The 15,846-nt window shown below is 38.3% G+C and overlaps 1 protein-coding gene across 1 annotated transcript in view; it reads left to right on the top strand.

Annotated features, from left to right (window-relative positions):
- Positions 1-15,644, top strand: part of DKK2 (dickkopf Wnt signaling pathway inhibitor 2) — a 98,242-nt gene extending 82,598 nt beyond the window's left edge. The window contains exons 2-4 of the mRNA XM_024751863.1: positions 10,572-10,722; positions 12,090-12,245; positions 14,749-15,644. Of these exons, the coding sequence (XP_024607631.1) occupies positions 10,572-10,722; positions 12,090-12,245; positions 14,749-14,999 (558 nt within the window). The 3' untranslated portion in view covers positions 15,000-15,644. The remainder of the gene's footprint in view (positions 1-10,571; positions 10,723-12,089; positions 12,246-14,748) is intronic.
- Positions 15,645-15,846: the final 202 nt, after the last annotated feature.

Here is a 15,846-nt window from a genome sequence, read left to right as displayed (position 1 = left end):
GTGTACTTAGAGTGCTCTTTGCATGAAGAACTCCTATGTGAGATCTGCCTTATCAACTGAACATTCCAAATAAATAAAAATGAAACAAAAGCATGTAGCATAGGTCCCTACCTATTTTACAGGTTATATAAACATCAGCTTAAAATACCTAGGGAAGGAATCAAACTGGAAAATGGGCAAGAATAAGGATGGTAAAATAACTGATTATATGAGATAACTCCTATTCCTTTCTCTTGGTAACTAACAGACAAGCTTAGTAACTTACACAAACTTCTCTCTTAGTAACTCATCCAAAGTTCAGGAGTTGGGGGCTTCCCTGGTGGCTCAGTGGTTGGGAGTCCACCTGCCGATGCAGGGGACACGTGTTCGTGTCCCGGTCCGGGAAGATCCCACATGCCGTGGAGCGGCTGGGCCCGTGAGCCATGGCCGCTGAGCCTGCGCGTCCGGAGCCTGTGCTCCGCAACGGGAGAGGCCACAACAGTGAGAGGCCCACATACCAAACAACAACAAAAAAAAGGAGTCAAAGTTCAGGAGTTGAAGTGCTTCATCCTGTTGCACATATAACTTGCCTCTTGTCCCTCTATATCTCAGGAGTGTGTAATATCATAATGATTCTGGTCCATGACTCTTCATGGACTTACTGTTTATCTTCCTCCAAATGGCAAAGGCAGAAACAGATTGAGTTACTTAGGCAGAGTTCTGTGTTAGAGCTGTGAACCACCTCTTCGCCCTACTTTTTTTAATCAAAAGGGTTCTTAGGTTTCCATTCAATCTCTGTGGCTGTTGCTATTGTGTAAACCTCTTGCTCCAACCTTCTGGGTGATCTTTTGGGACCGTGCTTCATCTCAAATGTTTCCGTCTCCTCCCAGCACACCTAGAGGATAAAATGCTGCCTGCTTTCTTATTTATGATTGTAAATTTAAATGGTACATTTAATATTCTCAAGCAGTATTTACACAGGACTTAAAGTAGTTCTTTCTTAAACAGAAATGGAGGTTTTTTTCACTGCAAATGAATATTGAGGGCTATATTTTGCTGGGCTTTTTTCCATCTTCCCAACTATAAAAGAGCAATATTTTCAATTTTATCAGCTTCCATCCATTGTTTCCTCAAAAATCAGATTAGAATATGGTGAGAGGCCATTTGTCTATTAGTCTAGCCTAATTCTTAGAAGTAAAAGAGAATTGAATGAGATTAGAGAAGCATGAAGTTTGTACATTTTATACTAAATGAAATCAGCCAAAACAATAAACATTAGCTCAATTAAATAACTGTTGGAACAATGGATTGTTTATATCTGTGTGTGTGTGTGTGTGTGTGTGTGTGTGTGTGTGTGTATCATTTGAATGTTGCATTTATGGTCTTATTCTGCTAATAAGATGACATTTATGAAACAAGAGAATTTTTAATCATGAAACTTCAATCTGTATTTTTGATACACTTGCAAGAAGCCCTGTCTCCAGGAAACCCAAGTTCTTCCAAGCCTTCCTAATATGAAAACCATGAGGCATAAAATTAGCAAGTAATAAGAAATTTCACTTTCAATCTCATAATATTAAAGTTGTCCCTCAGTGTCCACAGGGGATTGGTTCCAGGAACCCCCACTGTTGCCAAAATTCAAGGATGCTCAAGTCCCTTAGGTGAAATGGCTTAGTACAGTCGAGCCTCTGTGTCGGTGGGTTCCATGTCGGTGTGTTCCACCCACGCACACACACACGACACACATCTTCATGGAGTTCTCATGTTCTCATTTCTAAACCCATGATATTATAAGTGAAAACTTACTCCAACTCATGAAACATTTCAAATTCACAAGTGTTTACCTTTGGGCACAGAAATCTTTACCAACATTGACCTACTCTATAATCATGAAGAAGGTCTTCTAAACAGCAGTTTGAAAGTATGTTAAGTTTTCATATCTACCTGTACATCAGTATTTGAATTTTCAATGTGCTTTTCATTGGAAAGGAAAATTTGATGCTATACAAAGAATAGAAAATAATAAAATCATACATCATCTATTTATCATACTTCATACAGGGAGGAAGAGTACTTGTTTTGTAATGACCAACAGGATACACGATGCAAAGAAAATTGCAAAGCTGTGCATTGCCAACACGACACAGGTGTACACCACATGAGGATATGAAACAAGCCAGTACTAATGGGTGTGTTGACAGCTATGAGTCTACACTGTGTTTCTCCCAAAGTGCACTGGTGTGTTTGTTATGTGTTACTTTACTTTTTTATTTGTTTTAGAAATCCTCAAGCCCACCCCTAAACACAGTGGCTAAGTACTAGGAGTGAAGATGAACCTGCCTGGAAAACAGTTGTTGTCAGTGAGTCTCTTAGACTCATATTGATGTTAGGGAACCAATTCCCCCCTTAGACCCATGTCTATCTGGGAGGTACTACGGACGGAGTTCATATCTCATGTAGACCAGACACTGTCTGTATAATAAATGTATAAGAGCATCTTTAATCTTTGCAACAATTCTATAAAGCAGTGTTTCCCTGTCTTACCTTATCATATAATCACCAGGACAGTATTCATTAAAAAATATAGATTTCTGGACCACATCCAGTCCTACAGAATTAGTCTCTATGAGGAGTCTGTGAATAAGTAGTTTTTAAAGACACCTCATGAGATTTTTAAGATTAGGTAAGGGAAACGCTGCTGAAGGTAGTATTATACCCATTTTATCAAGGAGGAAACGGAGACTCAGCTAAGTAACTTGTATAACAAATTAACTGTGAAGGCGTAATTCAAATTACAGTATAACTCCAAATTTCTACCTACCATGTTACCTTGCTGCAGGTCATGAGGTCAAGCAAATGTGTAAGGCTACAATGAAAATTCTGTATTATAGACATTCAATTCTGGATTTAAAAGAAAATGTAAAATTGTGTAGTTTCTTCCTCTGTTTTGGTTAGGACAGTTATACTGAACCAATTGCAGAATTATAAAGGGCTTCATAATTATATGCGGAGTATAAAGGCTCCAACCACTGCTGCCAAAGCACTCTAGAAATGCTTTTTGAATATGGGATAGAAGTGTTCTGTCCTATATATTCCAAATGAGGGCAAAATGGTCAAAAACAAGCAAAAATAAAAAGCCACATACTGTTTAGATTTCTCTAGGTGCTGAGACCATATGGGAAGGGTTCCTCTTCCCATTCACCCCTTGATCAACAGCAGTAATGGACACGTTACAGTTGAGAATATGGTCTATGTTCAAAGTAGAGAATTCCCTGGAATCTCTTTTCTGCTTAATGACATACAGAGAACAGGGTGAAGCAACTAAAATTGGAGAGGACCCTGCCTTTATTTCACAGAATTATTGTTTCTTAGGATTTAAATGAGGCTTTCTGAATACATTGGGGAGGTTAATGAACCCCTGGCAGAAATCTATCATTCCTAATTTATAATCCAGGCAGTATTAGTAGAAATTCTCTCAATTTTGAACTTTTATATCAAAAATCAAATGTCTAACAAACATAGCCTTGAAATGAATATGTATAAAAGGTACTCAAAGGTTTTCCATGGTGTGCACAGCATGAATTGTTTTAGGGAATCAATTTCCAGATCCTTAACTTCCGTGGTTCTTTTTCTTAGAATTGTCTGGAATATGCCTGTGTTTACAATAAGTCTTTTGCTATTTTATGTGGGAAAAAAAGAAAAACCGTCACGCATTCCAAATCTTGATATATTGCATTAGCCAGAGGTATAAAATCCACTTTTGGATGTAAAACTAAAATAGATTTTGCAATATTGGTTTTAACAAAGATATTCTTAATGGTTGATCAGGGCATCCTAAATGTACAAAGGCACTTTCTTTCCTTCTCTTGTCTTCTTCTTGGATCGATCCCTTGATCATTATGTAGTATCCTTCCTTGTCCCTTGTAACAGTCTTTATTTTAGTCTATTTTGTCTGATATGAGTATTGCTACTCCAGATTTCTTTTGATTCCCATTTGCATGGAATACCTTTTTCCATCCCCTCACTTTCAGTCTGTATGTGTCCCTAGATCTGAAATGGGTCTCTTGTAGACAGCATATATAGGTCTTGTTTTTGTATCCATTCAGCCAGTCTATGTTTTTTGGTTGGAGCATTTAATCCATTTACATTTAAGGTAATTATCGATATGTATGTTCTTATTGCCATTTTTAAAATTGTTTTGGATTTGTTTTTGTAGGTCTTTTTTCTTCCCCTTCCTCTTTTGTTCTCTTGTGATTTGATGACTATCTCTAGTGTTGTGTTTGGAGTGCTTGTTCTTTTTTTTTTTTTTTTTGCGGTACGCGGGCCTCTCACTGTTGTGGCCTCCCCCGTTGCAGAGCACAGGCTCCAGACGTGCAGGCTCAGCGGCCATGGCTCACGGGCCCAGCCGCTCCGCGGCATGTGGGATCTTCCCGGACCGGGGCACGAACCCGTGTCCCCTGCATCGGCAGGCGGACTCTCAACCACTGCGCCACCAGGGAAGCCCAGCTTGTTCTTTTTTGTGTGTGTATCTCTTGTAGCTTTTTGGTTTGAAGTTCCCATGAGGTTTTGATATAGCAGTCTCTCTATATATACAAGGTTGTTTTAAGTTGCTGGTCTCTTAATTTCAAATCCATTTCCCATTTCCTGCATTTGTGCTCTCCTCTTCTCATGGTTGCTGGTTTTGATATCATACTTGTATGTGGATGATTTCCTATTTTACTGTATGTTTGCCTTTACTGGTGAGCTTTCCCATTTGTGATTTTCTTGTTTCTAGTTGTGGCCTCTTTTTTTTTTTTTTTTTCCCCACCTAGAGAGGTTTCTTTAGCATTTGTTGTAAAGCTGGTTTGGTGGTGCTGAATTCTCTTCGCTTTTGCTTATCTGTAAAGCTTTTGATTTCTTCATTGAATCTGAAGGAGAGCCTTACTGGATAGAATATTCTTGGTTGTAGGTTTTTCCTTTTCATCACTTTAAATATCCTTCTCTTATTACTAATTTTTAAAAAGTGAATCTTGGCCCCAGTTGGAAAGTTCTGGATATAGAACATTCAAAACAGTTGTTATGACTTGTGCGTTTTAAAATTTAACTGAATGTCTTCTAAGACTAACTTGTTCAAGGAAGAATCTCATCTATTGGTAAATATGTTGTGATTTATTTTAGGATCAGGATGCATTTAGGATCAGGCTGCATTGATCAATATTTTACTGAATCATGAAAAATTACTGTGAACTTCACCTTATAAAATGTTTAATGTTATATATCATATTAATAAAACAAACTTAAACTTATGCTGAAACATTTTACATGTCAAATGCAATGATACATGTTTTTCAAAATTAGTTTAGGGGTAATGCAGGCAAAACATTTGTAGATCACAGAACATAGTTGTTAGTGTCTGGATCATAGCTGGTGTTCAATAAATAAAAGCTGAATAAATAATTATTGAATACTGAATGAATACCCAAGCAGCCACCCTAAGAACCTATGGCACAGATCCAGAACACCATGAAATATCTGAAAATTTCCTCTCAAATTAAAAGCAGCTCAATTCTCCTGGCCTCAGGTTCAGGAATCCTCAAAGATGCATCTAGTAAACCCCTATCCCCTAGAGGTAATGGTGGACAAAGGGAAAGATCAAATTGCATAGCCTTTGGCATGAAGTGTACAACTGCCCATTAGCCAGATTGAGTTATATCTCCCCGCACCTCCTGCATTTGAAATGTTAGGGTTTGAGTTTGAAATGACCACCTTAAAGGATAGCGTATTTTGCATGCTCACTGAAATACAGATCTATCATGTGGAATGTCATGACAAGGGAAATTAATCTTGAAGAACCTAGAGGACACCAGTGTGATCTGGTTTCCCAAATGTAATTGCCAACCCTTTGCCGTGCTCTGTTTAAGACCCCAGACATGTTCCAATCCCCAGCCCTTTGCTGCTACCTCCCTCTGTCCACTTGCCTCAAATGTTTTTCATTCCCACAGCTGGGTTGTCCCCCTACAGGCTTTCTTCTGCCTGCCCAGCTTATGACGTTTTTCTGGCTCCAGAAAACTTCCGAGATTGTTATAAACAGTGCTTACAGGGGACAAAGGATTGTCCCAATTAAAACAACAACAACAACAAAACTAGGACAGTCTTGCAAGAATCCGAATGGGTGGGTAGCCGACATGAACACTTTATGTTATTTCTCTCTTCTTCATTCCCCCCATCATTAAACAGGAACATGTCATTGTTTTGAAAGCCTGGGAGTTAAAACTAAGGTTTTAGCTGTGGCCAAAGGTCTATTGAATAGTCAGTCAGTGCTGCTGAGATACCTGAAACACTTTTTCTCATTTCATAATCACTTCACTGTTACACTGGGGTGTTCTAAGGGATGGGCAGTAATTGGAAAATAAGAATAAATTCAGCCCTAAATCTAAGTCTTGATTTAACAGGCCTTTTCTCCCTGCAGGTTTAAGAATAATTGAAAAAAAAAAAAAAAGGCTCAATTAGTTTAAATAAGATGCAGTAACATTTTATTTTGTTCATTAGAATATTATTTAATTATCATTATTTGCATGATGGGATTTTGCTTATAACTCTGATTACACTGAGTTTAAGTGGACAGAAAACTGTTGTCACAAAAATGGAATGAGAAGATGTTGTTTACAGTCTTGTGTTTTCCGCCAGTATTCTGTTTTTTCCAACAGCTGCAGTAGGACATGCTGTTGGTATTTGGAGGCTTCTAGAAAGAGAAGTGGCCAAGTTTATTTTCCTAATCTCTAAATTCAGCACATAGGTCACCACTCAAACACCTTTTCTATGTGTGCATTAATAGTCATTATTAAATGCTCTCAGTCACGACACCTTACAAGGAGGCCTAAAAGCCAGGGTAGGGCTCTGATCCCCAAGTGTTCTGCCACTGAGCACATGTGATTTATCTGCAGAAGTTACTTAACCTCTCTTCACTTCATTGTTAAAATTGTAATAAATAAAGGTTCTAGATTAGCAAAAATATCCTTTATACTAAAAAAGGAATGCTCACTTCTGACAGACGTATTTTCAAGCTGTGTCCAATATGTTCACTCTTATTTTAGTCCGTGTCATGGTGGTAATGATAACTAGCACTGCTATTTATGGGAACCACTGTATTTTTAGCCTAGAAAGGGGGCTGGGCAAAACTTCTCTGTTTTTTTGGCCTGATCATGGACAGCTCTCATGTTTTCTTAATTTATGGCCCATCATCTGCTATTATTAGATATCACAAATGAATTTATCCCCTAAGTGTGACTAAAGCTAAGTCATGAATGATTCTGCATGAAGGCGAGTATTCCTGGATGCTCAGGCAACCAAATTTCTGATTCAGTTTTGGAACTTTTAGTACAGGAGGGGCATGTATAAAGTCTCTCCCTAATTCTTTCACTTGATTTCCAGTCTTCCACACAGACTGTCATTGTTCCTAAACTCAAGTAAATGAAGAACCATAAAAACTGACTATTAATAATTCCCTAGCAGGTTAAGAAAATCAGTCTTATTCATTTATAAAATAAGTACCAGGGAAGCATATTATTATTTTTGTTAAATGGAAACTTAGACTAAGGTACTTAAATGTAAAAATCATCATTAAATGGGATCTTTAGAGGCCAAAGTAAAGGGAAAGTATTTTTCCGTGGGAAAGCTTCTTAATGACACTTTTATTAATGAATATAATTCCCTTCAGTGGTCTGTTAATTGCCACAGGTCACTTCTTCAGGATTCTCCATAATTACTTTAACTATGTGCTTTTCTTTCCGTCTCTGTCTCTCTCCCAATCTCCCTCCCTCCCTCCCTCGTCTAATATGATACCATTTCCAGACATGTTAAAAGGGTTAACGTAGGAAAAACCCAATAGCAAGCTGCAGAGCCTCATACTTGAGTTGAAAACTCTTTACTAAAAAATAATGCATTAGGCTGAAAACATGAGAATCAGAGTCACATTTCCTCCTGTTCTGTATTCTCTTGCTAATGGTTACAACCAAGGGAAACTTTATGGCTGACTAGATCCATCCTGGGGGAACAATGATTTCAGATGTTTCTGAAATATCACTTGCTTTCCCTAAACTTGTTTCAATCAATTTTTCTCATCCATTCTTGATTTTATTCATATATAAAGGCTGTTGTTTGGAGCCAGGAGTTCCATAAGCATACTAGAAGCTGTGTAATATAACCTTTCATTTCAATGATTAAAATTTATTTTTTTTGTCATAGCACTCCTCTTAACATTACGTTCTGGAATTCCATTCCAAGGACAAGTTCACATTAACAATAACCTTCAATTAAAAAAAAATCCTGCATACTTTTCCTGCCTATATCATTTATATTTCAAGCCAATTAAAAGATATATTGGAACATAATAAAACTACCTGATATTTTTTGTCTCTTCCCTCTAAAAATTGGTGAGAATTTTACTGCGATCCTATTCACAAAGTACTACTGTGCATATTACTTTTTGTAATACCATCAAATATTTCCCATCTCAAGTATTTTCCATTTCAATATTTTCCATTTCCCACCAACTGAGAATGGAAAGACTATGATGTGCCTTCCACAATTTTCTGCATAAATGAGCTGCTACTTTTAGCAAACAATTTGCTTTCTACCATACAGGCTATTTTTTAGGAATGGAATCAAGTATTCTATATTCAGAATCCCTTGAAGAGTCATTGTTTGAGTTGAATTGCACATGTTTTAGGTGGCATATGTTTACTTCCATTGAAAGAACATGTCCTATTTTTGAGGAAGGAAAAGAAACTTGTGCGACATCAGATGTTTCTTGCAAAACAATTTGGTGAAATAAATGTAAATGAATCAGAAACATGTGAATTGTATTTCAGTTAAAATTAATGGGTTTAAATATGAAGGCAGTAAAGCACTCGGGGGAAAGAGTGTAGCAAGTCGGGAAGTGACATCTGTTTTGTTTTCATCCGTCTTGGACTCTTGAAAATGGCCTAATACTCTGAATTCAACCTCATTCAGAGTCTCTCTTAAGTCTAACGATGGAGTTATAGAATGGGACAATAGTATTCAAATTAATTTTATAGCTTTATCTGGCTCCAGTTATAATGTGGGCGTCAAACATTGCCACTGTGCCATTTTTCAAAAGCACTTTCAGTTTAAAGTTAGAGGTTTTTCTATTCTCTTCTGAGGGTAAACAGTAAAATGTAGTGATGCTAAAAGTGTATTTTTTTTAATAGAACAACAATGTAAAGTTTTCAGAGTCACATATCAACTTCGTATTTATTTCCTCTTTCTAAGATGAACAGATCTAAATGGAAAACACAGGGGGCAGAATGCATACACACGTACGCAGGAGAAGGGCACAGGGAGAAAAGGTGATGGAATAGAGTGAGAGAGAACGAGAGAGGAGGGAAGGAATAAGCAATGCATGCAGGGGTGAGGTCATCAAGCCTCATTTCAAAAGTAAAGCGCTCAAACCACACTACTTATTTTAGTGTCACAAAAATTTTATCCCATAGTTTTATAGTCATATCATTTATGCTTGCTTAAAAACAACTACATAGCTTCTTTTTATTTTTTTCAATTTTAAAAAAATGCATTACTCTGAAAAGCAGGGACAAAAATGAACTACAAAAAAAAAAAAAAAGACTTACAAATAATTTTCCCTGTCAACATGCCTCAAAATGTGAGTACTGTAAGTTTGATATGATATTTCAGTTTCTCAACTCTCAGTCTCTGAAAACAGGGACATTTTAAGTGTTCCAGTAACTTGCAAGAGACAAGGAGTATGTAACTGGATTGTGTGTTTATATATATATTCTTTTGTTTTTGAGATAATATATGACACTGCTTAAGTAGCCTTCTGAACAACCTGGTAGAGAAATGTAGGAACAGAAGTCCTTTCTGTATAAGTTGAAGGTACAGTAAAGCATAGGGCTGTTTTTGTGTGTTAGGAGCCTGCTGGTTTGTTTCCTGAGAACATGAGGTTGTATCAGTCATTGGAGCTCAGCGTCTCTCTGACCACTCAGAGCTCTGCCGCTGCTCACCACTGAGTTTGGAATGAAGATGCTGCTCCTTGATTTCTCTGTGCCAAAAGGTTCATCGCTTCAAACTCTTAGAAGCGTCTCCCCTCTTTGCTCCTCTATCTGTTCCATAATTGGGCAGGAGATGTGTTTTAGCTGCTACCACAGCCCTTTGTTGCTTTATTTAACCGTCTCCTCATCCTAGTTTAGTGGATAAAAAACGGAGTGGCTAGGCTGTTTCATTTACACCTTAAATCAGTGGCAATATAACATTTAGAACTGGTTTTGAGCTCCCGGAGTCACTCTTTAGGGCTCTACTACTCAACATAAAGTCTAAATCCTAACCCCTAATTTGTGTCAATGAAAATATATGAATAGTGCCAACTTTATCTTCATCACCGTCAACAGTAAATATTTATAAAGTCCTCAATTAAGTAACTTACTACGTAATATCTCTGCTGAGCACATTATTCCAATGGTATATTTCCTTTGAGGAGGGATACATTGTGATTTATTTTCCATCATGATTTGGTGCAGTAACTTTTTGTTACAAGATCTGATCTTTGCTTTTGGTGTTGTTGTTCCACTTCATGGCAGGCCTACCCTTGTAGCAGTGATAAGGAATGTGAAGTTGGGAGATACTGCCACAGTCCCCACCAAGGATCTTCGGCCTGCATGGTGTGTCGAAGGAAAAAGAAGCGCTGCCATAGAGATGGCATGTGTTGTCCCGGCACCCGCTGCAATAATGGTAAAGGTCTCGCTCAGTGTTAAAGGGCCTCTTTCCTTTCATGTAGGAGGCCTGGCTACCAGGTTAGGCTGCCTTCTCCTTAGTCAGACTCCTGAAATGTAAGGAGCCTTTCAAAATTGGCAGGAATGGGATCAGGGTTTAGATATGTATAAGATTACCTGGATTCCCTCTCAAATCTTAGTTTTCCTGGGCTCTGACCATCTCCTATAATTTATAATCTATGCTGATCTAGGATTTGCCGTATTGAAATGTTGCATATAAATAGCTAGATGTTCTATTCCACTGAACACTTAAGCAAATACGTGCAAAGGAACCAAAGATTTAGCAATACACTTGTGAATCTGTTTTCCATTTCCATACTAGTTTCATACTTTTATACTCAAGGTGTCCTTTTTTTTTTGGTACACGGGCCTCTCACTGCTATGGCCTCTCCCTCCTGCTGCGGAGCACAGGCTCCGGACGCGCAGGCTCAGCGGCCATGGCTCATGGGCCCTGCTGCTCCGCGGCACGTGGGATCCTCCCAGACCAGGGCACAAACCCGTGTCCCCTGCATCGGCAGGTGGACTCTCAACCACTGCGCCACCAGGGAAGCCCCCAAGGTGTCCTCTTTTGAAGGCCCTACCCCGTGGCATGCACAAATGCTAATGGAGTGGTTGGTTTCTCCAAAAGGAGACACAGGAGTCTATTCCCCGGCCTTCACCCAATCTCAATGAGCTTAGAAGCAGACAATTCAGCATTAATGATAAAATGAAGAATCACCAACAACACGTGGTAAAACCATTCAATAATTGCAGAAGGTGATCAGAAACATATACTTATTCATACAAAACAACATAATCAGGCTCATAATCCTATACTTATTCCTGACCTCTGGGCATAGTCCTATTGGAAGTACCCTGGACAAGAAGAGGTGAAGGGAAGACCTCATACCATTAGAGGTGTTTACAGTGTAGACAAGGATTATACTGTTGATTGAAAAAGGAACCTTGATCTTTTTCTGATCAGATGTCTGATTAGACAATTTTAAGGTATTAAGAGCTAATAAGAATTTAATACTTTACTATGTCACTATTCTAAGCACTTCACATGTATTCACAGTTATTTAGTGAAATGAATTCTGTTTTCATCCTTATTTTTGCCCAAGGTCACTTGGTCTTGAGGGTGGCAAGATTCAAATCAAGAAATCCTGGCTCAGGACCATACTATTCAATTCGCAGTCTGGACAAATATATAAATAAATGAATAGATGAATGAATAGACAGATGATATCGATAAATGGCTTCATACCTCACATCAGGAGAATACTTGGATAAGAATCACATTTTAGAGAGTTGAATAAGTCTAACTAATTACCTGACCATCTCCAGGCATCTGTATCCCCGTCACTGAGAGCATCTTAACTGCTCACATCCCAGCTCTGGACGGCACTCGGCACAGAGATGGAAACCATGGTCACTACTCAAACCACGACTTGGGATGGCAGAATCTAGGAAGAACACACACTAAGATGTCACATATAAAAGGTAGGGATATCTGTAGCTCTATGTTTACTTTTTCTTGTTTTATAATGAAGTAAAAGAAAAATATCTGTAATTAATTCCATTGGTTTTGTGTGCAATTTGAAAAAAAAATATTGGGAAGTTACTTTAATAGCAAGATTTTAACTGAATTTCTTAATTCTTAATTTTGAGGATGCTAGAGGTTTCTTAGAGATTTTAAATTGTTAGAAAATACATATTGCAAGAATTGCAGTACCCTAATTAACCATGCCATTTTCTAAACAGCCTTTTTACAGGATGTTTAGAACAAATCTTTTATACAAGCATTTCTCTTCCATATTCAAGCATAAAGCATTCCAAAAAATAAATGGGAAAATGTTTGCTGCCATATGATTAAATCACTAAGATTTAGAGTCTTTTTCTCATCTTTGCAGATTCAAAAATTGTATTTCACTTAACAACCAGATAATATACTGCACATAAACCAATTTACCAAAAATAATTGAGATTACATATGCCCATAAAATGACCTTCCTTGTGTCAAACTATTTGGGAAGCCTAATCACTAATAGTAAAATTTAAAAGTATGAAATTATTGAACCCAGTTACTAATAGTAAAATTTTGAAAAATAGAAATACCTATATATTTTTTGTTTTGAAATACCTATATTTTTAAAGGAAGTTTTTGCAAGTGTATTCTGTGGAGCACTATTCTTTCAAGACGTTCTGTGAATGAAAGAGCCCTGTGTTCAAGAGTTTTGTAATAAGGTATCTCCCCATTTCTGGAACTTTATAATTAACAGTGATATACTGAAGTCCAGCAATGAGGAAAACTGGTTAAGTTTTTTAAACGTTGTATTTCCCTGGCTTACTTGACCACAGAACCATTTCCCCACATTTTCACCTTCTGCCGAGCTAGTATCCTAGAGAATATCTGACCTATTAGTCCAACCTGGAATACTAATGGTCAAATCAATAGGGCTAAAGAGACTGACAATTCCTCGTCAATTATCCCTTGTCTACACTCCCTGAAGGCCTAAGTGCTTTACCCACATCTCCTGTTTCTAGTCCACCAAATACACATGCATTTGTTAGTACCTGAGTATCCTTCTTTATTCTGACAGATATCTATGTCACAGTACAGTTTCAAATTTATTGCTTTAATCTAATTATATGTGGAATTTTCTGATGGCAGCCAATAATACATCTTATACAACTCAGCTAGTGAGTTGCATCCACATCACACAGTGGAACTGGTGACATCTGGGCTGACAGCTAACCTTTTAGAACAGGCTTGGCACATTACGGCCTGTGAGCGAAGTCTGTCCTAACGCCATTTTTTTTTTTTGCGGTACGCGGGCCTCTCACTGTTGTGGACTCTCCCGTTGCGGAGCACAGGCTCCGGACGCGCAGGCTCAGCGGCCATGGCTCACAGGCCCAGCCGCTCCGTGACATGTGGGATCTTCCCAGACCGGGGCACGAACCCGTGTGCCCTGCATTGGCAGGTGGACTCTCAACCACTGCGCCACCAGGGAAGGCCCTGGTGCCATTTTTGTAAATAATGTTTTATTGTAACACAGACTTGCCCATTCACGTAGGCATTATCTATGGCGGTTTTTATGATACAACAGCAGGATGAGGAGCTGTGACACAGATCACATGGCCTAAAAAGTTTAAATTATTTACAATCTGGCAGGTTACAGAGAAACTTGTTGACTAGTACTTTTTTTATAAAGATTACACATCAGCGCAGCTGTGATGTGTGGGTATTCTTTGCTGACTTGACTGTTTTTCTGAATTAAATACCCACATTTGTGCTCCTACATCATTTTTATGATGGGTTCTTGGTGACCCTGGGGCTATCTGCCCTTGCTCTGCTCCACTCTGTATCTCAGCTTTTTATAGACTTCATTTCCTGGGCTCCCCGTCAGATGGCTTCCGACCACAAGGGTTTGGCTGTGGTGAGACTGAGAGGTAGAGGAAGGGAAAAGCCAAAAGATTCTCTCTGCCTCAGGTAGTGTTTCTGGCAGAGCTGCACCTCCTTGGGGCCTCAGCTCCTGCCAGGTGGGCCTGTTGGGATTCCAGTTCCTGCCCTTGCCCCATTCAGATACTACTGGCTCCTTTGGATCCTCCAGACTAAATGTGGTAGTGGCTTCCTGTTGTGTTGCTTTACCATACTCTGGTACTTCTTAGCCCTGCCACTCACTACCTATGTGACCAGTTCTCTGCATTAAATATCTTCTCTTTTGAATACTCAGAGATTCTGTGTTCCTGGCTAGATTTTAACCGATACATGGTCTTTAGGAGTCCCAGACAATTATAGCCTTCTCCTTGAATCAGAGTTTGTTTACTCTTTCCAAGAAGATACCAAATTAATTAATTTGAAAGCAATTCTGTTTACTTATTTTCACTCACCTAGTAAACAAAAAAAGAACAGAGAAATATCTAAAAGCACACCATGCCAAAGTAAAGAGAAGATTTTTTTCTAAAGTGTCATGGTGAAATATTTTGGTCATCATCTCCGTAGGGCATGAAGGAGACCCCTGTCTACGATCATCAGACTGCACTGAAGGGTTTTGCTGCGCTCGTCACTTCTGGACCAAAATCTGCAAACCAGTGCTCCATCAGGGAGAAGTCTGTACCAAGCAACGCAAGAAGGGCTCTCACGGGCTGGAAATCTTCCAGCGGTGTGACTGCGCAAAAGGCCTGTCTTGTAAAGTATGGAAAGATGCCACCTACTCTTCCAAGGCCAGACTCCACGTGTGCCAGAAAATATGACCACCTCTGAGGGAAGAAAAGCATCACTAGCAGACTGTGAATCTGTATTTAATACATTATAGCATGGGGGAAAACAGGATTTGGATTTCAGAAGGGCTAAAATGAGGAATGTCATAAGAATATAGATCACAGAAAGAGAAAGAAAATGGAGCAGATTAGAAAGGGTGACAAGTGTGGTGCAATCAGTGTGTTTCCACCATGCACCTTGTTTATGTAAATAATGTATACATTTGTGAAAATGCTATGACTCAAAAAAAAAAAAAACAGTGAAATGACTAACGAATACCATGTGACTTTCCAGCAGTTTAGGTTGTGCTAGAGGATCAGTTTCCTTCACATTGGTGATTGATTGCCTATAAAAATAACCTAAAAGCCATATTTCTCTTTAAAGTTATACTTTAACAACAAAATAATACTCCCCATATATCCTGGCATACAATAGACTCTAAAACATGAAAAGAGGAGTTGTTAAATAGGAAACGAAAGCGTGGAGCAGAGTTAATTTGCAACACAGAATCACCTTTTAATTTGGAACACTACTTCTTACCACTCAATTAAAGACCTTCGTAGATGATAAGAAAAAAAGCAGTCGATATTTTCCAAATAATATCAAAATAATCACAGGTCTTTTGTCTAGTCCTTCAGAAAAAAACAAACTCGTTTTTCCTCACACTGCTTATTTACATTTTTCAAAACTTTTTAATTTCACTTATAATTAATAAGAACCAGTATAATAAGACAAAAATAATCCATTCAGCTTCTAAAGGATCTAAATTGCATCTCTCTTGATTGTATGTGATTCCTACCCATTTTATTCTCCATATTATACACGTTATTTGTGAATAGC

The sequence above is a fragment of the Neophocaena asiaeorientalis genome, unplaced genomic scaffold (genome assembly GCF_003031525.2).
Source record: "Neophocaena asiaeorientalis asiaeorientalis breed wild unplaced genomic scaffold, Neophocaena_asiaeorientalis_V1.1 scaffold584, whole genome shotgun sequence".
In the NCBI taxonomy this organism is placed as follows: domain Eukaryota; kingdom Metazoa; phylum Chordata; class Mammalia; order Artiodactyla; family Phocoenidae; genus Neophocaena; species Neophocaena asiaeorientalis.
This window is presented reverse-complemented; position numbering and strand designations above follow the sequence as displayed.